The sequence below is a fragment of the Aotus nancymaae genome, unplaced genomic scaffold, assembly GCF_030222135.1.
Source record: "Aotus nancymaae isolate 86718 unplaced genomic scaffold, 86718_ANA_hifiasm-v0.15.2.pri h1tg000089l, whole genome shotgun sequence".
Taxonomy (NCBI): Eukaryota; Metazoa; Chordata; class Mammalia; order Primates; family Aotidae; genus Aotus; species Aotus nancymaae.
The window spans coordinates 21,461,346-21,483,162 of NW_026988504.1; the positions used below are offsets into that span (position 1 = coordinate 21,461,346).

General features: G+C 51.9%; 1 protein-coding gene across 5 annotated transcripts in view; it reads left to right on the top strand.

Moving 5' to 3' along the window:
- The window catches only part of PLEKHM1 (pleckstrin homology and RUN domain containing M1), a 53,854-nt gene that overhangs the window by 27,051 nt on the left and 4,986 nt on the right, over positions 1–21,817 (top strand). For all 5 annotated transcript variants that reach the window (XM_064369238.1, XM_064369240.1, XM_064369241.1 and 2 more), the window contains 4 exons: positions 5,036–5,306; positions 9,207–10,127; positions 12,708–12,853; positions 17,278–17,471. In XM_064369238.1, coding sequence (XP_064225308.1) covers positions 5,036–5,306; positions 9,207–10,127; positions 12,708–12,853; positions 17,278–17,471 — 1,532 coding nt within the window. The remainder of the gene's footprint in view (positions 1–5,035; positions 5,307–9,206; positions 10,128–12,707; positions 12,854–17,277; positions 17,472–21,817) is intronic.

Below are 21,817 nucleotides of genomic sequence, written 5' to 3' on the forward strand. Positions count from 1 at the left end.
CACACCACTGCAGTCCAGCCTGGGTGACAGAACAAGACTCCATCTCAAAAAAAAAAAAAAAAAGAAGAAGAAAGGAGAGGAGAGAGAAACAATGGTGTTCATGTGTGTACTCTCTCTCATACCCTCTCTCCCCTCCCCACCCACCTAGGGCACACAGCCTCAGAGCTCTGTCCAGGCCCATATGCAGAAGCTCCGAGGAACCTGCATTCTCACTGTTTTTCCCTGTTGCTTAAGAAAGCAAAAGGCTACAATCAGGAGAAGGGCAAAAAAAAAAAAAAAAAAAAAGAAAGAAAGAAAGAAAGCAAAAGGTGTTTCCTAGTTTCATTTCCTGGCAGCTGTGATCAACGGACTGTGTCTGAACATGTCCTAGTAGTCTCTTTACTCACAGGAGAGAGAAGCCCTCCGCAGTGAATGTCCATAAACTTTTGTTTTTGAGACAGACTCTTGCTCTGTTGCCCAGGCTAGAGTGCAATAGCTCCATCGATCTCAGCTCACTGCAACCCCTGCCTCCCAGTCTCAAGCAATTCTCAAGCCTCCGCCTCCCAAGTAGCTGAGATTACAGGCATGCACTACCACGCCCAGCTAATTTTTATATTTTTAGTAGAGATGGGGTTTTACCATGTTGTCCAGGCTGGTCTCAAACTCCTGGCCTCAAACAATTTTCCTGCCTTGTCCTACCAAAGTGCTGGGATTACAGGCATGAGCCATCATGCCCGGCCTGAACATCCATAATCTTAAAACTCACATTTGTCTCCTTCGTTCCAGGCCCCTTGGCAAACCTTTGTTATTTTATGTTAAAGACATTGGGGTGGTTTTGATTTATACCCTCATCTTGTATGACTTTGGGCCAAGCACTTGTTGGAGATACCAAGAAAAAGAACCATTCTAAACAGGCTTATAGGTACTAGAAGCGGAGTAAGCACAGAATATCGTGGGATCCCAGTCGGGGCCTAACCCAGCTATGGATGGGAAGGGTGGAGGCTGGGCATGGGTGAGAGAAGCTTCCAGGCAGAGGCGATGGATGTCCCCAGAGCTGAGTCTTCAGGGATAGTACTATCTCCTGTCAGGGCCATTCGCAGGGGCTGGAGATCACATGACTTGCCAGGTATATGTGAGGCTGCCAGGATAGCCACATGGTTGCAGGGGAGCTGTTTCTCCTGCCCATTTTCCTCTGGGAGGTCCCCCAGGTCTTGATGACCTATGCAGGCTTTGCTCAAAATCTAGTCCCCAGTGCCTTGACTGACACATCATCTGCCACTGGGAGGGGGAAGCACCTACCAGTTCTGAAGGCCCCATGGAGGAGGCCCTGGGGACCTAGTTCTGTGAGCTGCCCCCCAAGCGCCTGAGTCAGAACTTGCCACCCTTGGCTTGAGGAGTTGTGTAGCATCCAAATGGATCCAACTGTCCAAACCAGCCCTTCCCTGATTACAAAGCAGGTATGCAGTCTTGATTCAGGTACTGGAAAGAGCAATGTCAGGGTCAGGTTAATGGCACTTAACAAAACAGCAGGGCTGACCGCACCACTGTATGACTCAGTTCCTCTGTGTACACAGCCACTTAGCGTGGCCCAGCCAGCTTCCTTGCCTCTGCTCTTCCATGTTTAGGCACAGAAAGCCAGGGAGGACTTGAAATACTGGAGAAAAGGAACTAGAATCCACTCCCACAAGCCCATTCACCCCAGGTGCTCCCCACAACCCCATCTCCCCCAGCCAGTGAGCAGCTTCAGATTCAAAAGAGAACAACGAAGGGATGGGGCGGGGCCTGGCTGCCTGGGGTTGCAGGGGCCTGCGCAGAAGTGAGCGGCAGAGGCAGCCAGTGAGGACCCTGAGACCTGCTCACCAGGCCTCCCTCATCTCAGACCTGAAAGCAGGGCTTAGAAACCCTACGTACTGGGACAGCTAGATACCCATATGCAAAATAATAACACCCCTTCCTCACACCTTACACAAAAACTAACTCAAAATGGATCAGAAACCTAAATATAAGAGCTAAACCTCACAGCTCTTGGCAGAAAACACAGAAGTAAATCTTTGTGATACTGGCGTAGGCAATGGTTTTTTAAGATACAACACCAGAATCACAAACAACAAAAATAGACTTCAACAAAACCTGGACTTCATCAAAATTAACAACTTATGTGCTCCAGAGAGCACCAGCAGAAAAGCGAAAGCACATCACAGAATGGGAGAAAATATTTGCAAATCATAAATCTGATAAGGGTCTCATATTCAGAATATATAAAGCACCTTACAACTTAGATTAGTTCCTAGGGCCAGCGTAACAAAGTACCATACATGGGATGGTTTAAAACAACACACATTGCTGGGCGGGTAGCTCACACCTGTGATCTTAGCACTTCGGGAGGCCAAGGTGGGTGGATCACTTGAGTCCAGGGGTTCAAAACTAGCCTGGGCAATATGGTGAAACTTGTCTCTACTAAAAATATAAAATACTAGCTGGGCGTGCTGGCGCATGCATGTATTCTCAGCTACTCAGTGGGGCTGAAGTGGGAGGATTGCTTGAGCCTGGGCGGTCAAGACTGCAATGAGCTCTGATTGCACCACTATACTCCAGCCTGGGCAAAGGGTGAGACCCTGCCTCAAAACAAAATAAAACGGGCCAGGTGCCATGGCTCACACCTGTAATCCCAACACTTTGGGAGGCCAAGGCAGGTGGATCACCTGAGGTCAGCAGTTCAAGACCAGCCTGGGCAACATGGTGAAATCCTGTCTCAACTAAAACTACAAAAATTAGCCGGGCATGGTGGTGTGCTCCTGTAATCCCAGCTACTTGGGAGACCAAGGCAGGAGAATTGCTTGAACCTGGGAGGTGGGGGTTGCAGTGAGCCGAGATTGCGCCATTACACTCCATCCTGGGTGACTGAGCAAGATTCTGTCTCAAAACCAAAACAAAACAAAACTGATATTTATTCTCTGATAGTTCTGGCGGCTCCTTCTGGAGAGTCTAAGGAAGAATCTGTTCTCGCCTTTCTCTTGGGTTTTGGTGTTGCAGGCGCTCGTTTGCATTCCTTGGCTTGTAGACCTGTCACTCTGGTCTTCTCTCTCCACTGTCACACGTGGTCTTCCTCCGTGTCTCTGTCTTCACTTGGTGTTCTCCTCTCTTTCGTGTTTTTTCTCCTCCTCTTATAAAGACACCAGTCATACTTGATGAAGAGCCCATTCCACTCCAGCATGACCTCATCTTAACTAATGACTTCTGCAAAGACCCTATTTCAAAATAAGGTCACATTCTGAGGTACTGGGGGGTAGGATTTCAACATGTCCTTTTGGCGGGGGACACAATTCAACCCACAACACAACACAACTCAACAACAAAAAGCCCCATTTTAAGACAGACAATGGATTTGAGTAGATTTGAATGGATTTGAATAGATTTCTAAAGGAGAGAAATTGGAACCCTCATACATTGCTGGTGGGAATATAAAATGGTGCAGCCTCTTTGGAAAACAGCTTGGTAATTCCTCAGGAAGGGAAACATAGAGTTACACATGACCCAGCAAGTCTACTCCTAAGTATATACCCAAGATAATGAAACATATGTCCACACAAAAACTTGTGTATAAGTGATTGTAGCAGCACTATTAATAATAAACAAAAAGGAGAAAAAACTCAACGTCCATCAGCTGATGAGTGAATAAGCCAAATGTGGTGGATCCAGACAATGGAATATTATTTGGCAATAAAAAGGAATGACCGAGGCAGGTGGATCACAAGGTCAAGAGATCGAGACCATCCTGGCCAACATGGTGAAACCCCGTCTCTACTAAAAATACAAAAAACTAGCTGGGCATGGTGGCGCATGCCTGTAATCCCAGCTACTCAGGAGGCTGAGGCAGGAGAATTGCCTGAACCCAGGAGGCGGAGGTCCCCCACTCTGTTGCCCAGTGAGTGGGGTGCGGCTGGGGATCGCGCCATTGCACTCCAACCTGGGTAGCAAGAGCGTAACTCTGTCTCAAAAAAATAAATAAATAAATAAATAAATAAATAAATAAATAAAAAGGAATGAACACTTATACATGCTTATGTAACGTGGATGCACCTTCTTTCTCTTCCACTAAGAGAAAGGAGCCAGGCACAAAAGATCACATGTCGTGTGGTTCCATCCCTGTGAGATGTCCAGAACAGGCAGATCTATAGGGACCGACAGTAGATGAGTGGCTGCCTAGAGCTGGGAGCGGCCGGGGGGCGATGACAACAGCTAATGGGTATGGGGTTTCCTTTCTGGGTGAGGAAAATTTGCTCAACTTAGATGGTGGCAATGATTGCACAACTCTGTGGCTAAGCCAAAATGGTTGAATTGGACACTTTATTTATTTATTTATTTTTAGAGATGGGGTCTCATTCTGTTGCCCCGGCTGTAAGCACTGGAGGACAGTGGCATGATCACGGCTCACTGCAGCCTGGACCTCCTGGGCTCAAGCAATGCTCCCGCCTCAGCCTCCTCAGTAGCTGAGACTACAGGTGTGCCATCACACCCCGCTAGTTATTTTCTGTAGAGATGAGTACTCACTCTGTTGCCCAGGCTGGTCTCAAACTCCTGGGCTCAGTTGATCCTCCCACCTCGGCCTCCCAAAGAGCTGGGGTTACAGGTGTGAGCCAGCATGCCTGGCCAAATTATATACTTTAAGTGGGTTAATTTTAGGATATATGAGCCATATCTAAATGAAGACAAAAAAAAATTTTTTTAGGCTGGTCACAGTGGCTCACACCTGTAATCTCAGCACTTTGGGAGGCTGAGGCGGGTGGCTCACCTGAGATCAAGAGTTTGAGACCAGCCTGACCAACATGGTGAAACCCCTTCTCTACTAAAAATACAAAAATTAGCTGGGCGTGGTGGCGGGTGCCTATAATCCCAGCTACTCAGGAGGCTGAGGCAGGAGCATCGCTTGAACCCTAAAGGCAGAAGCTGCAGTGAGCCATGATTGCACCATTGCACTCCAGCCTGGGCAACAGAGCAAGACTCTGTCTCAAAAAAACAAAACAAATTTTTAAACAAACAACTTCTTTCCCAACAGAAAAACAAGAGCTGGATCTCGGAAGATGACTTCTACCGGCCTTCCCAGGAGCAGCCCCTGGAGAGTGCTTCAGACCACTCCATAGCTTCTTCCAGGGGGACTCAAGAGTCAAGGCCTGGTCTCCACAGGCATTTTTCTCAAGGACCAAGAAAAAGCTGCTCCCTGGGGGCATTAGACCAAGTGTGTGTGCCTTCCCCAGGAAGCAGGCAAGCCAAGGCAGCCCCGGCACAGGGCCATAAGAGCTTCCGGGTGGTTCACCGCAGGCAGATGGGTAGGTGACCAGGAGGGTCCCGGGTGGGGCCCATGGACAGGGACAAGGCCTTTCAGAAGGCAGCTGTGAAGTCCTGTTTTCCATTGCCAAAGGGGCAGTGTGTTCCACAGTATTATAAAACCTCATTGTAGAATGTCGTCATAATCGTGCTCAGTCATTCAGGGCAGCATTTCAGGAAAAGTACTCTATTGTCTCAAAACTGCCTACGTGGACAAAAATATTGTTTCACCTGTCAGATAGGAAAATATTTTCCCTGAAAGCTACTCTGTGCAATTTATGATTATAGAGAACTCTTGATTTCACCTGTAGCTCAGAGCAAATCTGGCCCCATGAAGCCCCAGGTGTTTTAAATGGGCCATCCAAAGGTCTTTACTCTCAGTAGTTGGTTTATGTGACAGCTCTGGGGGGCTTGATCAGATCTGCTGTTTTTTGTTTTGTTTGTTTGTTTGTTTGTTTGTTTTGAGATGGAATCTCCCTTTGTTGGCCAGGCTGGAGTGCAGTAGCAGTCTTGGCCCACTGCAACCTCACCCTCCTGGGTTCAAGGGATTTTCCTGTCTCAGCCTCCCGAGCAGCTGGGATTACAGGTGCCCACCACGACACCTGGCTAATTTTTGTATTTTTAGTAGACACGGGGTTTTGCCGTGTTGGCCAGGCTATCTGCTATTTGTTTAATGTCCTCCAGTGCTCCTTTTTTTTTTTTTTTTTTTTTGAGACAGAGTCTTGCTCTTTCACCCAGGTTGGAGTACAGTGGTATGATCTCAACTCACCACAGCCTCCACCTCCCAGGATCAAGTGCCTCAGCCTCCCCAGGAGCTGGGATTATAGAAGTATACTGCCACACCCAGCTGATTTTTGTATTTCCAGTAGAGATAGGGTTTTGCCATGTTCGCCAGGCTGGTCTTGAACTCTTAGCCTCATGGGATCCACCCACCTTGGCCTCCCAAAGTGCTGGGATTACCAGTGTGAGCCGCCGCACCCGGCCTCTCCACTGCATTTATAGCAAGGCCAGCTTGATCTCCACACACTGTGAAATTTCAGAAAGCCTTAAATAACCATAACCAAATTTTTCTATAACCTTCATGATGGGTTTCCTCTTCAAAACAAACAAACAAAAAAAGTATGCTCCAGAATCTGTCTCTCTCTCTCCTCATTTTCTGTTGGCAGAGAATCCTGCCCAGCTTAGGGGGTCCTGGCATGGGTAGTCCTGGCATGGGTCATGTGGGTAGAGCACGATCTCCGACTGGCTTCTGTTTTGTCTATCAGCCTGTGTGATGGCTGTGGTGTCTAACCTGCCAACGAAGCTGTACTTCAGGTCTAGGCCATCAAGTTTCCTGAAGGATGGGAAACCCCTGTACAATAGTGTGAAATCTCCAAGCTTGGTCCAAGCTGGTGGAGTGAGAATTGTATGTCCTTTGGACACCCTGATTGTTGTCACACCCCAGGGAGCAGGGAGCTTTGGGCAGCCTGGGATACATAGGCGCTCACCTGCTCATTCATTCAGCAAATATTATTGAGCCTCTGTGCTGTGCCAGACACTGTTATAGGTGCTGGGGACATAGCAGGAAGCAAAGCAATGTCCCTCTCTTCGTGGGATTTAGATTCTAGTAGGGGAGATGGGAAATAAAATTAACCAGTAAGCATAGTGCGTGGTCGGGTGGTGATAAGTGCTATGGAGGACAGTAAATCTCTCCCTCTCTGTGGAGGTACGGAGTGGACCTTTGCATATAAGATAGCCAGGGAAGCTCTCACCAATAAGGAGGTTTGAGGAGACTTGAGGGGAGGGAGGGAAGGAGGCATGAGTATGAACGTGTTTCAGGCAAGGAGAACAAATGCAAAGACCCTGCACCAGGGCTGCACTTGACTTGTCCAGGGCCAGTGGAGACCAGAGTGGCAGGAGAGAGGAGATGGGAGCGGGATGGCGAGTGATGAGGTCAACCCGATGAGGTCTGTGGGCCACCCGAAGCACTTTGGCTTCTGCTAAGGGAGATGGTAGTCACTGTGGAGTTTTGGGGCAGAGAGACATGCTCTGACTTCCCTTTAAACAGGTCATCGTGGCTCGTATGTTGAGGGACTCTGGGGGAGAAGGAGAGGAGGTTGTCATCACAAGCCAGGCCAGAGATGACAGTGAGTGGGGTGCGGCTGGGGAAAGGTGGGGATTCCAGATGTGTGTGAAAGGCAGAGCCAACAGGATTTGCTGACGTAGGCTGTGAAAGAAAGAAAACTGAGGGTAACACCAAGGTTTTTGTTTTTTTTTTTTTGAGACAGAGTCTCACTCTGTCGCCAGGCGCCAGGCTGGAGTGCAGTGGCACAGTCTTGGTTCACTGCTCCCAAGTTCAAGCAATTTTCCTGCCTCAGCCTCCCGAGAAGCTGGGCCTACAGGCATACACCACCACGTGCAGATAATTTTTGTATTTTTAGTAGAGATGGGGTTTCACCATGTTGGCTAGGATGGTCTCGATCTCTTGACCTCGTGATCCACCCACCTCGGCCTCCCAAAGTGCTGGGGTTACAGGCTTGAGCCACCGCACCCGGCAGACGCCAAGGTTTTTAGCCCAAGTAACTGGAAGGATGAATTTTGCCATTTGATGAGATGAGGACCGTTCAGGAAGAAGCAGGTTGGCAGCAGAAATTCGTCCTGGGCTTGTCAGCTGAGATCCTAGTGGACACGCGTGGCACAGATGGATATATGAATCTGGATTTCAAAAACAAGGGCCAGGCTGGAGATAAAAATTGGGAGCTAAAGCCTGAGAGCAGGTAGATTATTGAGAAAGTGGCACCCACAGAGAAGAGACCAAGACCTGGGACTGAGCTCTGGGCACTCCAACCTGAGAGGCCATCGGGAGGAGTGAGCCACAGAGACAGAAGGGTAGGGGTGAGGGCTGAGGAGTGGCCTTGGGGGTTGGCAACCAGGAGGACGTCGGCTATCTCAGAAGCAGCGTCAGTGGAATGAGGGGACAGAAGCTTACTTGGAGCAGGTTCCAGAAGGAATGGGAGCAGGGAAACTAGAGACCAAAAGTGTTTTTGTTTTTTGGTGGACGAAGTCTCACTCCTCAGTTGCTCAGACTGGAGTGCAATGGGGTGATCTCAGCTCACTGCAACCTCTGACTCCCAGGTTCAAATGATTCTCCTGCCTCAGCCTCCAGAGTAGCTGGGATTACAGGTGCTCACCACTACACCTGGCTAATTTTTGTATTTTTAGTAGAGACAGGGTTTCACCATGTTGGCCATGCTGGTCTCGAACTCCTACCTCAAGTGATCCACCCACCTCAGCCTCCCAAAGTACTGGAGTTACAGGTGTGAGCCACCGTGCCCGGTCAAGACCAAGAGTTTTGATAACTCCTCAAACAGGTTTTCCGTAAAGGGGCCCAAGAAACATGGTGGTCATTAGGGAAGTGCGTGGAGACGAGAGGTGTTTCTAAAGATGGGAGAAAGAACAGCGTGCGTGTGTGCCAGTGGGAGTCACCCCACAGAGAAGGAAGAAAGCAGCGACAGAGGAGAGGGGGACTGCTGGAGAGATGTCCTTGTTCTTGAATAGGTGGCGGAGGGAGGACCTCCTACACAAATGGTGGGTTTGGCCTCACAGAAAGAAGCACACTCGGTTCATCCCTGGCAACAGGAGGGAAGGGGTGGGTGGAGGGAGCAGGGCGTGTGGAGGTGATCTTTTGGTTGCTTTTATTTTCTCAGTGAAATGCAGGATGCAGGAGCAGCAGGGGAGGGTGCGAATGGGGATGTTCCCATCCAGTTTTCAGGGTCCCGTGTGACAGTGCCCCGTGGCTGGCCTGTGTTCTGGGGACAGTCACCATCCACACACACTGCAGGGCATCAGGCAGCAGAGGTTGCCTTGAGCAGGACAGAGACAGGCCCACTGTCTAATGTGCCCCTTTTTGCCTCTGCCTCCAGGATTGTCCAACCCGTTCCGGGGTCTCATGAAGCTGGGCACCGTGGAGCGGCGGGGGGCAATGGGCATCTGGAAGGAGCTCTTCTGCGAGCTCTCCCCGCTGGAGTTCCGCCTCTACCTGAGCGACGAGGAGCGCACCTGTGTGGAGAACTGCTCCCTGCTGCGCTGTGAGTCTGTGGGGCCGGCCCACAGCGACGGGCGCTTCGAGCTGGTCTTCTCTGGCAAGAAGCTGGCCCTGCGCGCCTCCTCCCAGGACGAAGCCGAGGACTGGCTGGACCGGGTGCGGGAGGCCTTGCAGAAGGTCCGGCCTCAGCAGGAGGATGAGTGGGTGAACGTGCAGTACCCAGACCAGCCTGAGGACCCCCCCGAGGCGCCCCAGGGTGGCTGCCCCTCTCGGTCGGACCTGCTCTCAGAGCCTGTGGCCCTCCAGGGCACACAGTTTGACTGGTCGTCTGCCCAGGTTCCAGAGCCAGACGCCATCAAGGAGTCCCTGCTGTACTTGTACATGGACAGGACCTGGATGCCCTATATTTTTTCCCTGTCCTTGGAGGCTCTGAAATGCTTTCGCGTGAGAAACAATGAAAAGATGCTGAGTGACAGCCATGGCGTGGAGACCATACGGGACATCCTGCCGGACACGAGCCTTGGGGGCCCGTCCTTCTTCAAAATCATCACGGCCAAGGCTGTCCTGAAGCTGCAGGCTGGGAACGCTGAGGAGGCTGCCCTATGGAGGAACCTGGTCCGCAAAGTCCTGGCATCCTACTTAGAGACGGCTGAGGAGGCGGTGACCCTGGGCGGGAGCCTGGACGAAAACTGTCAGGAGGTGCTGAAATTTGCCACCCGGGAGAACGGCTTCCTGCTGCAATACCTGGTGGCCATCCCCACAGAGAAAGGCCTCGACTCCCAAGGCTGCTTCTGTGCAGGTGCCAACTTGCTCTACTGCCACCCCCAGCCTGTCAGCCTCATTCTGTCTCCTGCGAGTTCCTGATTTAGGCTCCCCACCCTTCTGCCTCCCCACAAATGCCCCATCCTTCCCCTAGGGATGAGGCTGCAGATGAGGCTTGCCCTGCAGCTTCTGCTCCTCCCCAGCCCCCACTGGGTCCAGTGCCCAGCTCAAAGGCAGGGGGCCCAGCTCTCCCCTTCCCTCTCCTGCCACCTCCCGCTGACGGGCAGCAGGCTGGCTACTCACTGCCCTGCTCAGGGAGTCCCAGCCCCCTTCATTTTCTTCTGGCTCCACTATCCCGTTCTTTCAGAGCAGGGGCATGGTATCCTTCCAAAGATTTCTGCTGCTTTTATAAGTGTTTTTTTAATTACAAAAATGGGCTCGTGCTATTCAGTGCTGTCCAATAGAACTTTCTGTGATGATGAAAATATCCTAGATCTGTGTGTCCAGTGCTGTAGCTACGAGCCACGTGGTGCTACCATGTGGCTAGTTTAGTTAAGCAACTGAATTTTCCATTTAAATTCATCTACATTTAAAGGGGGCGCACGGGGCTCTTGGCTGCCATGTTGAATGCTGTATATATTGTTCTGCAACTTGGTTTTTCCTACATTGTGGATGTTATTCCAAATCAGTACATCTGCTGTGTCTCCCTCATCATCAAATCTAATACTTCTGTGCTGGGCACTGGACCAGCTGCTTTATTTGGATTATCTCATTTAAGTCTCATAACAACCCTGTAGAGATAGGTGCTACTATTATCATCTCTGTTGATGGGGGGAAACTGAAGCACAGAGCTGGTAAGTACCTGGTCTCTGGCTCACACAGCTAGTAAGTGACAGAGGCAGAACATTCCTTTTTTCTTTGTTTGTTTGTTTGCTTGTTTTAGTAGAGATGGGGTCTCCCCATGTTGCTCAAGCTGGTCTTGAACTCCTAGGTTCAAGTGATCCTCCTGCTTCAGCCTCCCGAAGTGCTGGGATTACAGGTGTCAGCAACCATGCCTGGCCAGAGGCAGATTTGTAAAATAATGATAGTTCTTACAGTGTATTGTAAAGACTAATGAATAGGGCGGTTCCAGAGTCTGTGCTCATAGACAAGACCCTAGAGGGCATCCCTCTAGGGTATTGTTCAAGGCTGCTGATGTCCCCTTCCCCACGTTCCATTGTTAGCTCCTCCCACTACCCCCGCCATCCAGGGGCAGATGGCATCCCATCACCATGGGGCCCTCAGGTAACCTGCAAGGGGGTTGCCCTGCTGCAGAAGGCCAGAGCAAGAAGCTGAGCCTTGGAAGCTATCCTGTTGGCGTGGACTGGAGGGAAGCCTGCTTCAAGCATCTGAAAGGAAGTGGTCTGCGGTTGGCCCCAGGAGGATAGGAGAAGCTAGGCAGAGCAGAGCTTACTACAGAAAACACCTGCAAGCCTCACTTGGCCTCTCCTCCGCCTGCCCCAGCACTCACATTTTGCTCTTCAGCCTGTGGGGGCCAGGCTCTGAGGGGGCCGGGACTCCGAGGCTTGCGAGAAAGGGTTTCTTGCCTGTGGGTGTGAATGTTACAGGGCAGCTCTCACCATGGCTGCCACCCACCAGCCTGCCAGTGGGACTGTGCCACCAGGGAGTTTGGGTTTCCTTTCTACCCAGCAGGCATGGCTCAGTGGCAGACACCAACCACTGGCATCTGGGTTGTATTTCATAATTTGCAGGGCACTTGCAGAACCTTGTCTCATTTAAGCTTTGTAATAACCCCACAAAATAGCTGGTAGTCACTGAATTTTACAGACACTGAAATGGAAACTTGAAGAAATTAGGTGAAGGTCAGAGTGAGGCAGCTGGTGAGCAGCAGAGCCTGCCCTCAGGTCCCAAGGCCCAGGGACCCTTCTGCCTGCCCCTGGGGGAGGTAGGGCACATGTTCAGGATTTAGTCAGGGCCTTTGCTTTTTGCCCAGGGCAAACCCCACTCTCGCTCCCACTGGCCCCAGCTGTGGAGACACCTTCAACTGAGGGACGGGAAGCCAGCCCTGCCCCACAGTCCTGAGGCATCAGACACTGTGCAACTGCCCTGCCCCCTGCTGGCTGCCCCTCCGCTCCCTGTGACTAGCCCTGACCCCAGCCCCTGCCCCACCCCACCCCCGACTTCACTGCTCGCCAAGACCTTCTTCCATTCTGCTTCCATTCTGGGACCCAGTGGAGGGGTGGACCTAGAGGAGGCTGCCATTGGCGAGCCAGCAGTGGGGACACTGGACACAGGCAGCAAGGGGTAGTGAAACTGAACGCAGGCTCTGGAACCAGCCAAACCCAGATCTGAATGCCAGCCATGCCACTTCATCACTGTGTGACCTCTCCGAGCATCTATTTCTTCTGCTGTAAAATAATGATAGTTCTTACAGTGTGTTGTAAAGATTAATGAATGGGGGTGGTTCTGAGTGGTGGAAATACGAGTGGTGGTTATTCTTATCTTTGTGCTTACCTTTAAAAAAAAATTAACTAGCAGATCCTTTCCACCACAGCAGCTCCCAAGTTACTAGGAGCTGATTCTGGCCACACCACTCACTCTCTGCCCATCTCCCCAGGCTGCTCCCGGCAGATTGGCTTCTCCTTTGTACGACCCAAGCTCTGTGCCTTCTCTGGCCTCTATTACTGTGACATCTGCCACCAAGATGATGCCTCAGTGATTCCGGCCAGGATCATCCACAACTGGGACCTCACCAAGCGCCCGGTAAGTCTCGAGCCCAGCCTGTCGTAGCCATTCAGGGCTGCTGAAAGGCAGAGGGGTATTCACTCCTCTTTGCTGCTGCTGTTCATCTTTTTAGAGGAATTTAGCTCCTCTAAACAAGGGAAGCCAGGGTCACTGGTTCAGGCACTGTGATGTGGGGTGGCTAACCAAGAGAAAAGCTTGGTGCCTGTACACAGACCTGGGCAGAGTTCCATCGGTGGCTGTCTTGGTCCCCAGGAGGGAATCTGAGGATGATTTCCTGCAGCTACAAACATAACTGCTTAAGGCACCAGCAGATAAATGATTGATTGATTGATTGATAGATAGATAGATAGATAGATAGATAGATAGATAAGATGGATGCATGGCTAGGTGGATGAATAGGTAGGTAGGTGGATGGGCAGGTTGGTAGGTGGATGAGTGGATGGGTGGATGGGTAGGTGGATGGGTAGACTGATGGATGGGTGGGTGGGTAGGTGGATGGATACCTGGGTAGGTGGATGAGTAAATGGGTAGGTGGATGAGTGGATGGGTTGGTGGATAGGTAGATGGCAGGTAGATGGGTGGATGGGTAGGTGGATGAGTATATGGGTGGGTGGATGGTAGATGAGTGGATGGGTAGGTAGATGAATACATGGGTAGGTGGATGAGTGGATGGGTTGGTTTGTAGGTGGATAGGTAGATTAGTGGATGGGTGGATGGGTAGGTGGATGGATACATGGGTAGGTGGATGGGTAGATTAGTGGATGGATACATGGGTAGGTGGATGAGTGGATGGGTTGGTGGGTAGGTGGATGGGTAGATTAGTGGATGGATACATGGGTAGATGGATGACTGGATGGGTTGGTGGGTAGGTGGTTGGGTAGATTAGTGGATAGACACATAGGTAGGTGGATGAGTGGATGAGTTGGTGGGTAGGTGGATGGGTAGATAGATGGATAGATGGATGAGTAAATGGGTGGGCAGATGGGTGAATAGATAGGTGGATGGGTAGATGGGCTGGCCAGCGAGCTGGCTATACCTTAGAGCAGTCATCCTTGCCTTTGCCAGCCTTATGAGGCCCAGGTGACTGCACCCCCGCAGGCCCTGCATGGGCTTATTTATTTCATGTTTTTGAAAAGCACTTTTTCTGTGCCTCCCCCATTATTAAGATAATACATGGTTATTGTTTAACATTTTAAAATTACAAAAAAGCCCAAAGACCAATCAAAATTCTGTGTCATAACCCAGCGATCACCATTATTAACATTTCGGGGTATACCCTTCTCTGTGCATTTATTGACACATGCGTCTATTTTTTGTAAAGTTGAGATCAGACAGGACTCATACTGCTTTATAACAAGCTTAGTTCACTTAATATTATACTTTGGGCACTTTTTTAAGTTCACCAGATGCTTTTGAATAAAATGTATCCTAAAGTCTTTCAGAATTTTCCTTTTCTCCAGCTGAACTTAGCCACTTTTCTAGCTGTGTCACCACGAGCAAATTAACTTCAATTTCCTCATCTATAAAGGGAGGGTTAACAACTGTCTGTGTCGGGGTTGTTGGGCGGGCAGGTGTGGCAGTGTGTGCCTGTCAGAACAGGGTCCTTTCCCTCCCCGGGGCCTGTCATACCTCCTGCCCTGGGCCATCTGCCTATACACCCGTCTATCTCATTCACTTGGTCAGTGTCTGCCTCAAGGGGTGCAAACTTGGTTTTCTTCCAAGGGCACAGATTTCTACTAGGACAGACACAGAAACACAAGGAAGAAGCTGTTTGCTCCTCTGGAGAGCCAGGCCTGGCAGCTGTGTAGCCCTGATGTGTGGATGTGTCTTCATCATAGTGCAGGGAGGGTGACTCTCTGAGTCAGTTCAACCTCAGCTTCCACCTCCTTCATTTTGGCTTTTTTGTTGTTTGCCTTATCCCCACCCCTGCTCTTAGTGTTAAATATTTAACTAACTACATAGAGGAAATTAAACCTCAAAATCACCAAAAATGCAAAGAACCCTTTGATCATCAAACACATTCACTATTTAGAGGACCCTGATACTTCCGCTGAGCCATCTCCTTATTCATTGCCCTCATCCTTGTGCCACTTCCTTTTCACTTCCTTTTCTAACTAGAAAGTTACAATCCTTCTCTAGGAATATCTGAAATCAGGAAGTCCTCAGCTTACTCTCCCTCTCAAAGATTGCTGGCCTAGGAAAGACAGGAAAATTCAAGATAGAAAGTGGCTGGCCCACGGGTTTGGGGCCTTATTGTTTGCCGTTGCTGTTCTGGCTGACCCCTTTGTGCTGAGGCCTGGCTGGCACTGGCAGGATGTCTGCCCAGGAGTGGGGCTTCTCTCTTTGTCTGTCTTCTCCATTCCCACAGAATAGGAACAGTCACTGGGGAGCACAAAGCCCCTGCCCATCTGCAGCACTTGGCAGTGTTCAGTGCACATTCCTGTGTGTTATTTCATCAGAGCCTCACCCAAGGCCTGGGACCAAGTCATGGGAAGAGCTGAGTTAGGGTTGGAGAATAAAAGTTTGACCCAAGTCACCAGGAGTTTGCCACTGGGCTGTCCCTAGGCTGGGGGGGTAGGGGCTGGTACCTCAGGGCCCTAGGCTATAGGAAAAGAAGGGGTTTCCATGCTGGGGGAGGTGAGAGATGCTGGTGGAGCTGGGAGACACGAGGTCAGAGGTCCTTCCAACCCCCGAATACAGGGTCAAGCCTCCTGAGGGCCTGTTCGGTCCTCCAACCCTCAAGAGGACGACAGAGCCACACCAGGCACTCATACAGCAGCTGATAGCAGGTTCACATTTACTGAGGATGTGCCACCTGCCAGACCCTGTGCCAGGAGCTCTCCTGGAATACCTCTTTTAATCTAAATTCAAAATAAACCCATGAGAAAGAAGCCCCAGTCCTGGACTGACATCCTGCTGAGTGCGAGGCCTCAGCACTATAGCAGCAACAGCAAAAAAAAAGGCCCCAAACCCATGGACCTTAGTTGCTTTCATTTTCCCCACTTTACAGATGAGGAAACTGAGTCACAGAGAGGGATGAGTTTCACCAGGTCATATAGGTAGAAAGTGGTGGAGGCAGGATTCAATTCAGTTCTGACTCCAAAGCCAGACTTTTTTTCCCTACACAATTTATTAGAATTTGAAAGGTTGCTGGATAAAACAGTCAAATAAATCAATTTCATTTCTATATATCAGCAAACAAATTACTATTTTAAAAGGTAATAATTTGTAATAATGTCAAAAACAAAGCCACCAGAAATAAAACAAAATATGTAAAGAGAGGACTAATTAAGATGTTAAAGATCGGGGCCAGGCGAGTTGACTCTCGCCTGTAATCTCAGCGCTTTGGGAGGCCAAGGTGGGCAGATTACGAGGTCAGGAGATCGAGACCATACTGGCTAACACAGTGAAACCCCATCTCTACCAAAAATACAAAAAATTAGCCAGGCGTGGTGGCACATACCTGTAATCCTAGCTACTTAGGAGGCTGAGGCAGGAGAATTGCTTGAACCTAGGAGGCTGAGGTTGCAGTGAGCTGTCGTTGCACTCCAGCCTGGGTGACAGAGCGAGACTCCATCTCAAAAAAAAAAAAAAAAAATGCAGAGGAGGGGGCTTCTGGTGAGTGTAGCAGCCTGGTATTCAGAGATGACACCTCAACTCAGAGCTGGCAGTTTCTGCAGGCAGGTTTTATAAGCCACGTTAGCTGCTCTAAGCCTCTGTTTCCTCATCTAAGAAAATGGGGAGGGGACACACTCCCTAACAGGTCGTTCTGAGGATGAAGGGGGGATGTGGTCAAGTTCCAGGCCCAGTGTTTTGCAAATAGTAGGCACTCCATTGTTGGCATTGGTATTAGGATCAGGGCCCAGGGTAGAACCCTCAATACCCTGTCAGCCAGGACAGACTGAGATGGTTCACTCAGCTGCACATGGAGCCCTGGTGTTGCTGCTGGTGTGAGCCGAGGGAGCTCAGGGAAGCCTGTTGTTGGACTGTGTCTGATCTGTGGCTTCCTGTGGCTGGAGCCTGACTCAGCCAGTCACCTGGTTCCTGAGTCAGGGCACAGAGGGGAGTGCCTGTTTCCTTTAGTTGGGGGAAGTAGGGGCTGGGAGGACAGGAAAGGATCTGTGAGGCCCAGCGGGGTGTTAACCAGAGCAATGAGAGCAGTCCCTCCCTCATCTTCGCATGGTTGGGGAGGGGGCAGCGACCCTTGCCATTAGAGGGAGAGTGGGTTTGGGAGTCAGATAAACTGGGTTCAGAGCTTGACTGTACCATTCACAAGCTGGGTGACCTTGGCCAAATCCCCTCATCTCTCTGAGCCTCAGTTTCCCCATCTGTAAAATGAAGCTAGCCCCTCAGGTAAGTGAGCAGGTCATGTGGCACCTGGCCGGGCAGTGCTCACTGAACAGCCATTCCTTCCCACCCCCAATGCCTGGCGGTACCCCCAGATCTGCAGGCAGGCCCTGAAGTTCCTGACGCAGATCCGGGCCCAGCCCCTCATCAACCTGCAGATGGTGAATGCGTCTTTGTACGAGCATGTGGAGCGGATGCACCTCATCGGGAGAAGCCGGGAACAGCTGAAGCTCCTGGGGGATTACCTGGGTCTGTGCCGGAGCGGCGCCCTGAAGGAGCTCAGCAAGAGGTGAGCACCTTCTACGTGCATGCGTGTGTGTGCATGTACACACACATGTGCCCATGTGCACAAACACACGCACATGTGCCCATGCACACAAACATATACACACACATAAATCTACACACAAATGCACAGACATGCACATGTGCACGTGCACACAGATGTACACACATGCAGGCACTCATGCATACACACACACACACACACAGGGGGCAGTGCCCAGGGCAAGGCATCCCCCTGGAGGAAACCTGGGCAGAGATCTTCCCATTGGGCCTGGGAAACGATCACATCTTTTGGGAGTGATTTTGGGGTTTTGTTCATGTATCCATTTGTTCACTCCAAAACATAGACTGAGAACATTCTAAGCACTGCACACCTGACGAGGTGTGTGGGCTTCAACACTGAGCAGGGCAGAGCCAGGGCCGGCCCTCCGGAAGCCTCTGGCCTGGCAGGGAAGACAGGTGGGAAAGCCAGCAACTCCATCCAGGGTGCGGGTGAGAGGGAAGACAGGTGGGAAAGCCAGCAACTCCATCCAGGGTGCGGGTGAGAGGGAAGACAGGTGGGAAAGCCAGCAACTCCATCCAGGGTGCGGGTGAGAGGGAAGACAGGTGGGAAAGCCAGCAACTCCATCCAGGGTGCGGGTGAGAGGGAAGACAGGTGGGAAAGCCAGCAACTCCATCCAGGGTGCGGGTGAGAGGGAAGACAGGTGGGAAAGCCAGCAACTCCATCCAGGGTGCGGGTGAGAGGGAAGACAGGTGGGAAAGCCAGCAACTCCATCCAGGGTGAGGGTGAGAGGCAGGACATCCTAGAAGCACAGAGGCTTGACATCCAGCCCAGATCAGAGGAGGACAAAGCAGGAAGGACTTCCTGGAGGAAGTGACTTCTAAGGTGAGACCTGAAAAATGAGGAAGAATTAGAAAGGGGAAGCCAAGCATTAAGAGCGTTCCAGACAGAAGGAACAGCACGCATAGGCCATGAGCGAAGTCACCATCCATGGAAAGCCCAGGGAGAACTTTGGCCACAGCTAGGAGGGAAGTGGGGAGTGTGGCAAGAGCAGACAAGGGCCAGATGTTCCCGCCTCTTCCCATCCCACGGCAGCCTCCCTTCTGAAATTCTCCAAAGATGATGTAATCGGGACAGGGCCCTCAGGATGCCCTTCAGGAAGCTTCTCTTACCCAGGGCCTGGGGCCTTTGGCGCTTGGGGATGGGATGTGATGCTGGGCCTCTCCAAGCCTGTCATAAATGTATCCTAGTCCTCAGGTCACAGCCCGGGCCGCAGCCTTCCCAGGGCTCTGCTCTCCCTCGCCCTCAGGAGGGCAGACCTCAAGTGGAGAAGCCTGCCTGTGCCTACTGCCCAGCATGGGCTTCAAGTCCGCTTCTGCTGGGTTTCTGGGGGCAGGGACCAGCTCAGGCCCTCCCTCCCCACAGGGCTGTCCCAGAGAGTGCCTCTCTGAAGGCTGCCTCCTCCATCCTGGCTGTAGTGCTCCCAGAGCTGGGCCTCCTCAGGGCCAGCGTGTGCCCCAAGCAGGTCCCCTGGGGCTCTCAAGGGGTGCTGCAGGGTGCTCTCCCCTAGGGAAAGAGGAGACTGTGGCCCCACAGCTGCCAGCTGAGCCTTGGTGTCCTCTGCAGGGCCTGGAAGAACAGAAAGCCCTCTGGGGGCCACCATGTAGGACCCTAGACCCTAGAAGGCTTTGCCCCAGGAGGCTCTGTCCATCCCAAGCATCTGTGGGTGACTGGGTCTCCACCTCTTGGAGAGCGCTGACTCACTCCCTACCTCTGAGAGTCCATGACCCAGGGCTCCAGAGAGACTACCCTGCAGCCCACCTAACCAGGTGGCAAAATCTCAGTCAGGTGGGGCCTCATTACCCTCCCTGATCAAGGAGCCTGCAGAGGCCTGCAGACCTGTGTAGACCAGCGGCCTGTGGGGTGGGTTGTGGGCCCCAGCCCCATTCACCCGTCCCCGCCCTGCTGAGAGAGTTTGTTCATCAGCTTTACCGACCTGTCTCTGTGGGCACCAGGGGCAGCCCTGTCTGTCTCTCCCTGGCCCTCCTGCTCTGTCCTTGGGCAGTAGCACTGTACTCCTGCTATGTGCTCAGCCTGCTAGAGGGCAGGGCCGTGCCTGTGCAAGTCCCATGGAAACAGCATGGGGCAGAGGAAAGAGCATGGGAGCAGTCCCTGCCTAGCCCCTCACCTACTGTGAGTCAGGAAAGTTGCTTCACTTCTCTGGGTCCAGCTTTCCCATCTATCAAATGAGCCAGTGATTCCTCCATTCCTGTGGCCTCCTGAGCAGTGGTGAGGGCTGCATGAGGGACCCAGAGTCTGGGCCACAGATGGCCCTGGGTCAGCATAGTATGTGCCCTCAGGCCCTGGGTCAGTGTAGTATGTGCCCTGAGGGCACCCGATCCAGCCTTGGCGGGGCCAGAGGAGCTCCTGGAGGAGATGCCATCTGAGCTGAGGGCGTGCAGAGTTCTTTTCCTTTTTTCTTCTAAAATATTTTTCTTCTTTACAAAGGTCAGTCTTCCAAGGGAGAGGCATTTATGAAGGAATAAAGCAGACCATTCAGTTAGCCCTTGTCAGAGCCCACCACCCCTGCTTCTGCACGGCACTCCGTCCACACACACGTGCTGCCACAACACCAGTGGTGGTGTGTGTCTATTGAACTGGGGCTTAGAAAAATGAGGAAAGAGCAGAAAGGGCAGGGGAGAACCTGACTTTCCTGGCTAAGGGACCGGTAGCAGGCAGGCAGGAGTACAGCTCACTGAGGACCTTGAGGGGTTCTGGGCAGCGGGCTGCAGGTGCAGGGCCTTTGGATTTGATCTGCCACCTGTGGGCAACCATTGAAGGGTTTTGAGCATGGGGCTGTCACTTCTGATCAGCAGCTTAGAAAAGACCACTCTGAAAAGACTAGGTGAAGTGGCTCATGCCTATAATCCCAGCACTTTGAGGGGCTGAGGCAGGTGGATCACCTGAGGTCAGGAGTTCAAGACCAGCCTGGCCAACATGGTGAAACCCTTTCTCCACCAAAAATACAAAACTTAGCAGGGTGTGGATGTAGACGCCTGTAATCCCAGTTACTTGGGAGGCTGAGGCAGGAGAATTGCTTGAACCCAGAAGGCGGAGGTTGCAGTGAGCCAAGATCATGCCACTGCCCTCCAGCCTGGAAGACAGAGTGAGACTCTGTCTCAAAAACAAAAACAAACGAAAAGACCATTCTGGCCCCAGGGGAGTACAGTTTATGAAGGGGAGAGCCCTGGGTGGCGGCTGGTATTAGTAATTAACCCAGGGAGCTGGGTCTGGACTGAGTCAGCCACAGGGGAGGTTGAGAGGGCTGAGGCACGGGCAGATCTTGGATGTGGGATGGGAAGTCAGGGAGGAGCTGGCCTGTACTAGCGGCAGCTGCCTGGCCAAGTCCTCTCCAGCAGACTTGGGACATGTCTCCAAGGGTCAGAGAAGCCCCTGAGAGTGTCTTCTCCAGCTCTTGGGAGAAATCCATCACAAAATGCCTCACACACTGTCCACCCAGTGGACATCCCAACAGCCAGGGAGGGGTGGGCAGAGGAGGATCCAGGGCTCAGGAGACAGGTGGCACCCAGGCCCCCTACCCATTTCCCCCAGTCTTCCAGCCCTTGCCTGGCCCTTTCCTTCCCCATCACTTCATCAGTTCCAGGAGCTAAAATTTGACCTCTCCCCTCATCTTTCTCTCTTCCGAAGAGCCCTCCAGATTCCTCTGTTCTCTTTCCCAGGTAGCCAGCCTCATGCCAGAGGACAAAGAGGTGGAGAAACTGAGGCCCTGAGTAGGCCTGGCTGTGCCCCAGTGCATGAGTTTCTCTCCTGGAGGCCAGGAGGGGAAGTGACCTCTCACCCCGGGCCAGCACACTCTCCCTTCTGGCCTTGCTGAGTGCTGTGGAGAAGCGAGTTGCAAGCCCTTGCTGAGAGGGTGACAGGCCCAGGGCACAGGGGCTCCTACAATGTGGTCAGAGGACAAATGGCAAAGCTAATTCTCCATCCAGATCAGCCCACCCTCCTGCCAGCTCAGTCCCAACCTGTGTCCCCCCCGCCCCTGCCTGCTGTGTCCCATGTTTTCTCGGTGACAAATGGCAGCTCCCCTTCCTAGAGTGCAGGAAGTTTACTGGGGATACCAGCATGGTAAACTGAGGGGCCAGTTGGCATCTTGGCCTGCGTGGCTGCTTGGTGGGACTTACCATCTCCACCCCGGATTGGGCTCCCTGGACTACAGCTGAGGCCACCAGCTGGGACAAGGCCAAGCCCCCCCCATTCCAGATGCTCCACAGCTTGCACCCAGGAGGCCCAGACCCAGGGCTGGCACCATCCTATCCCCAGATGTCTGGGGC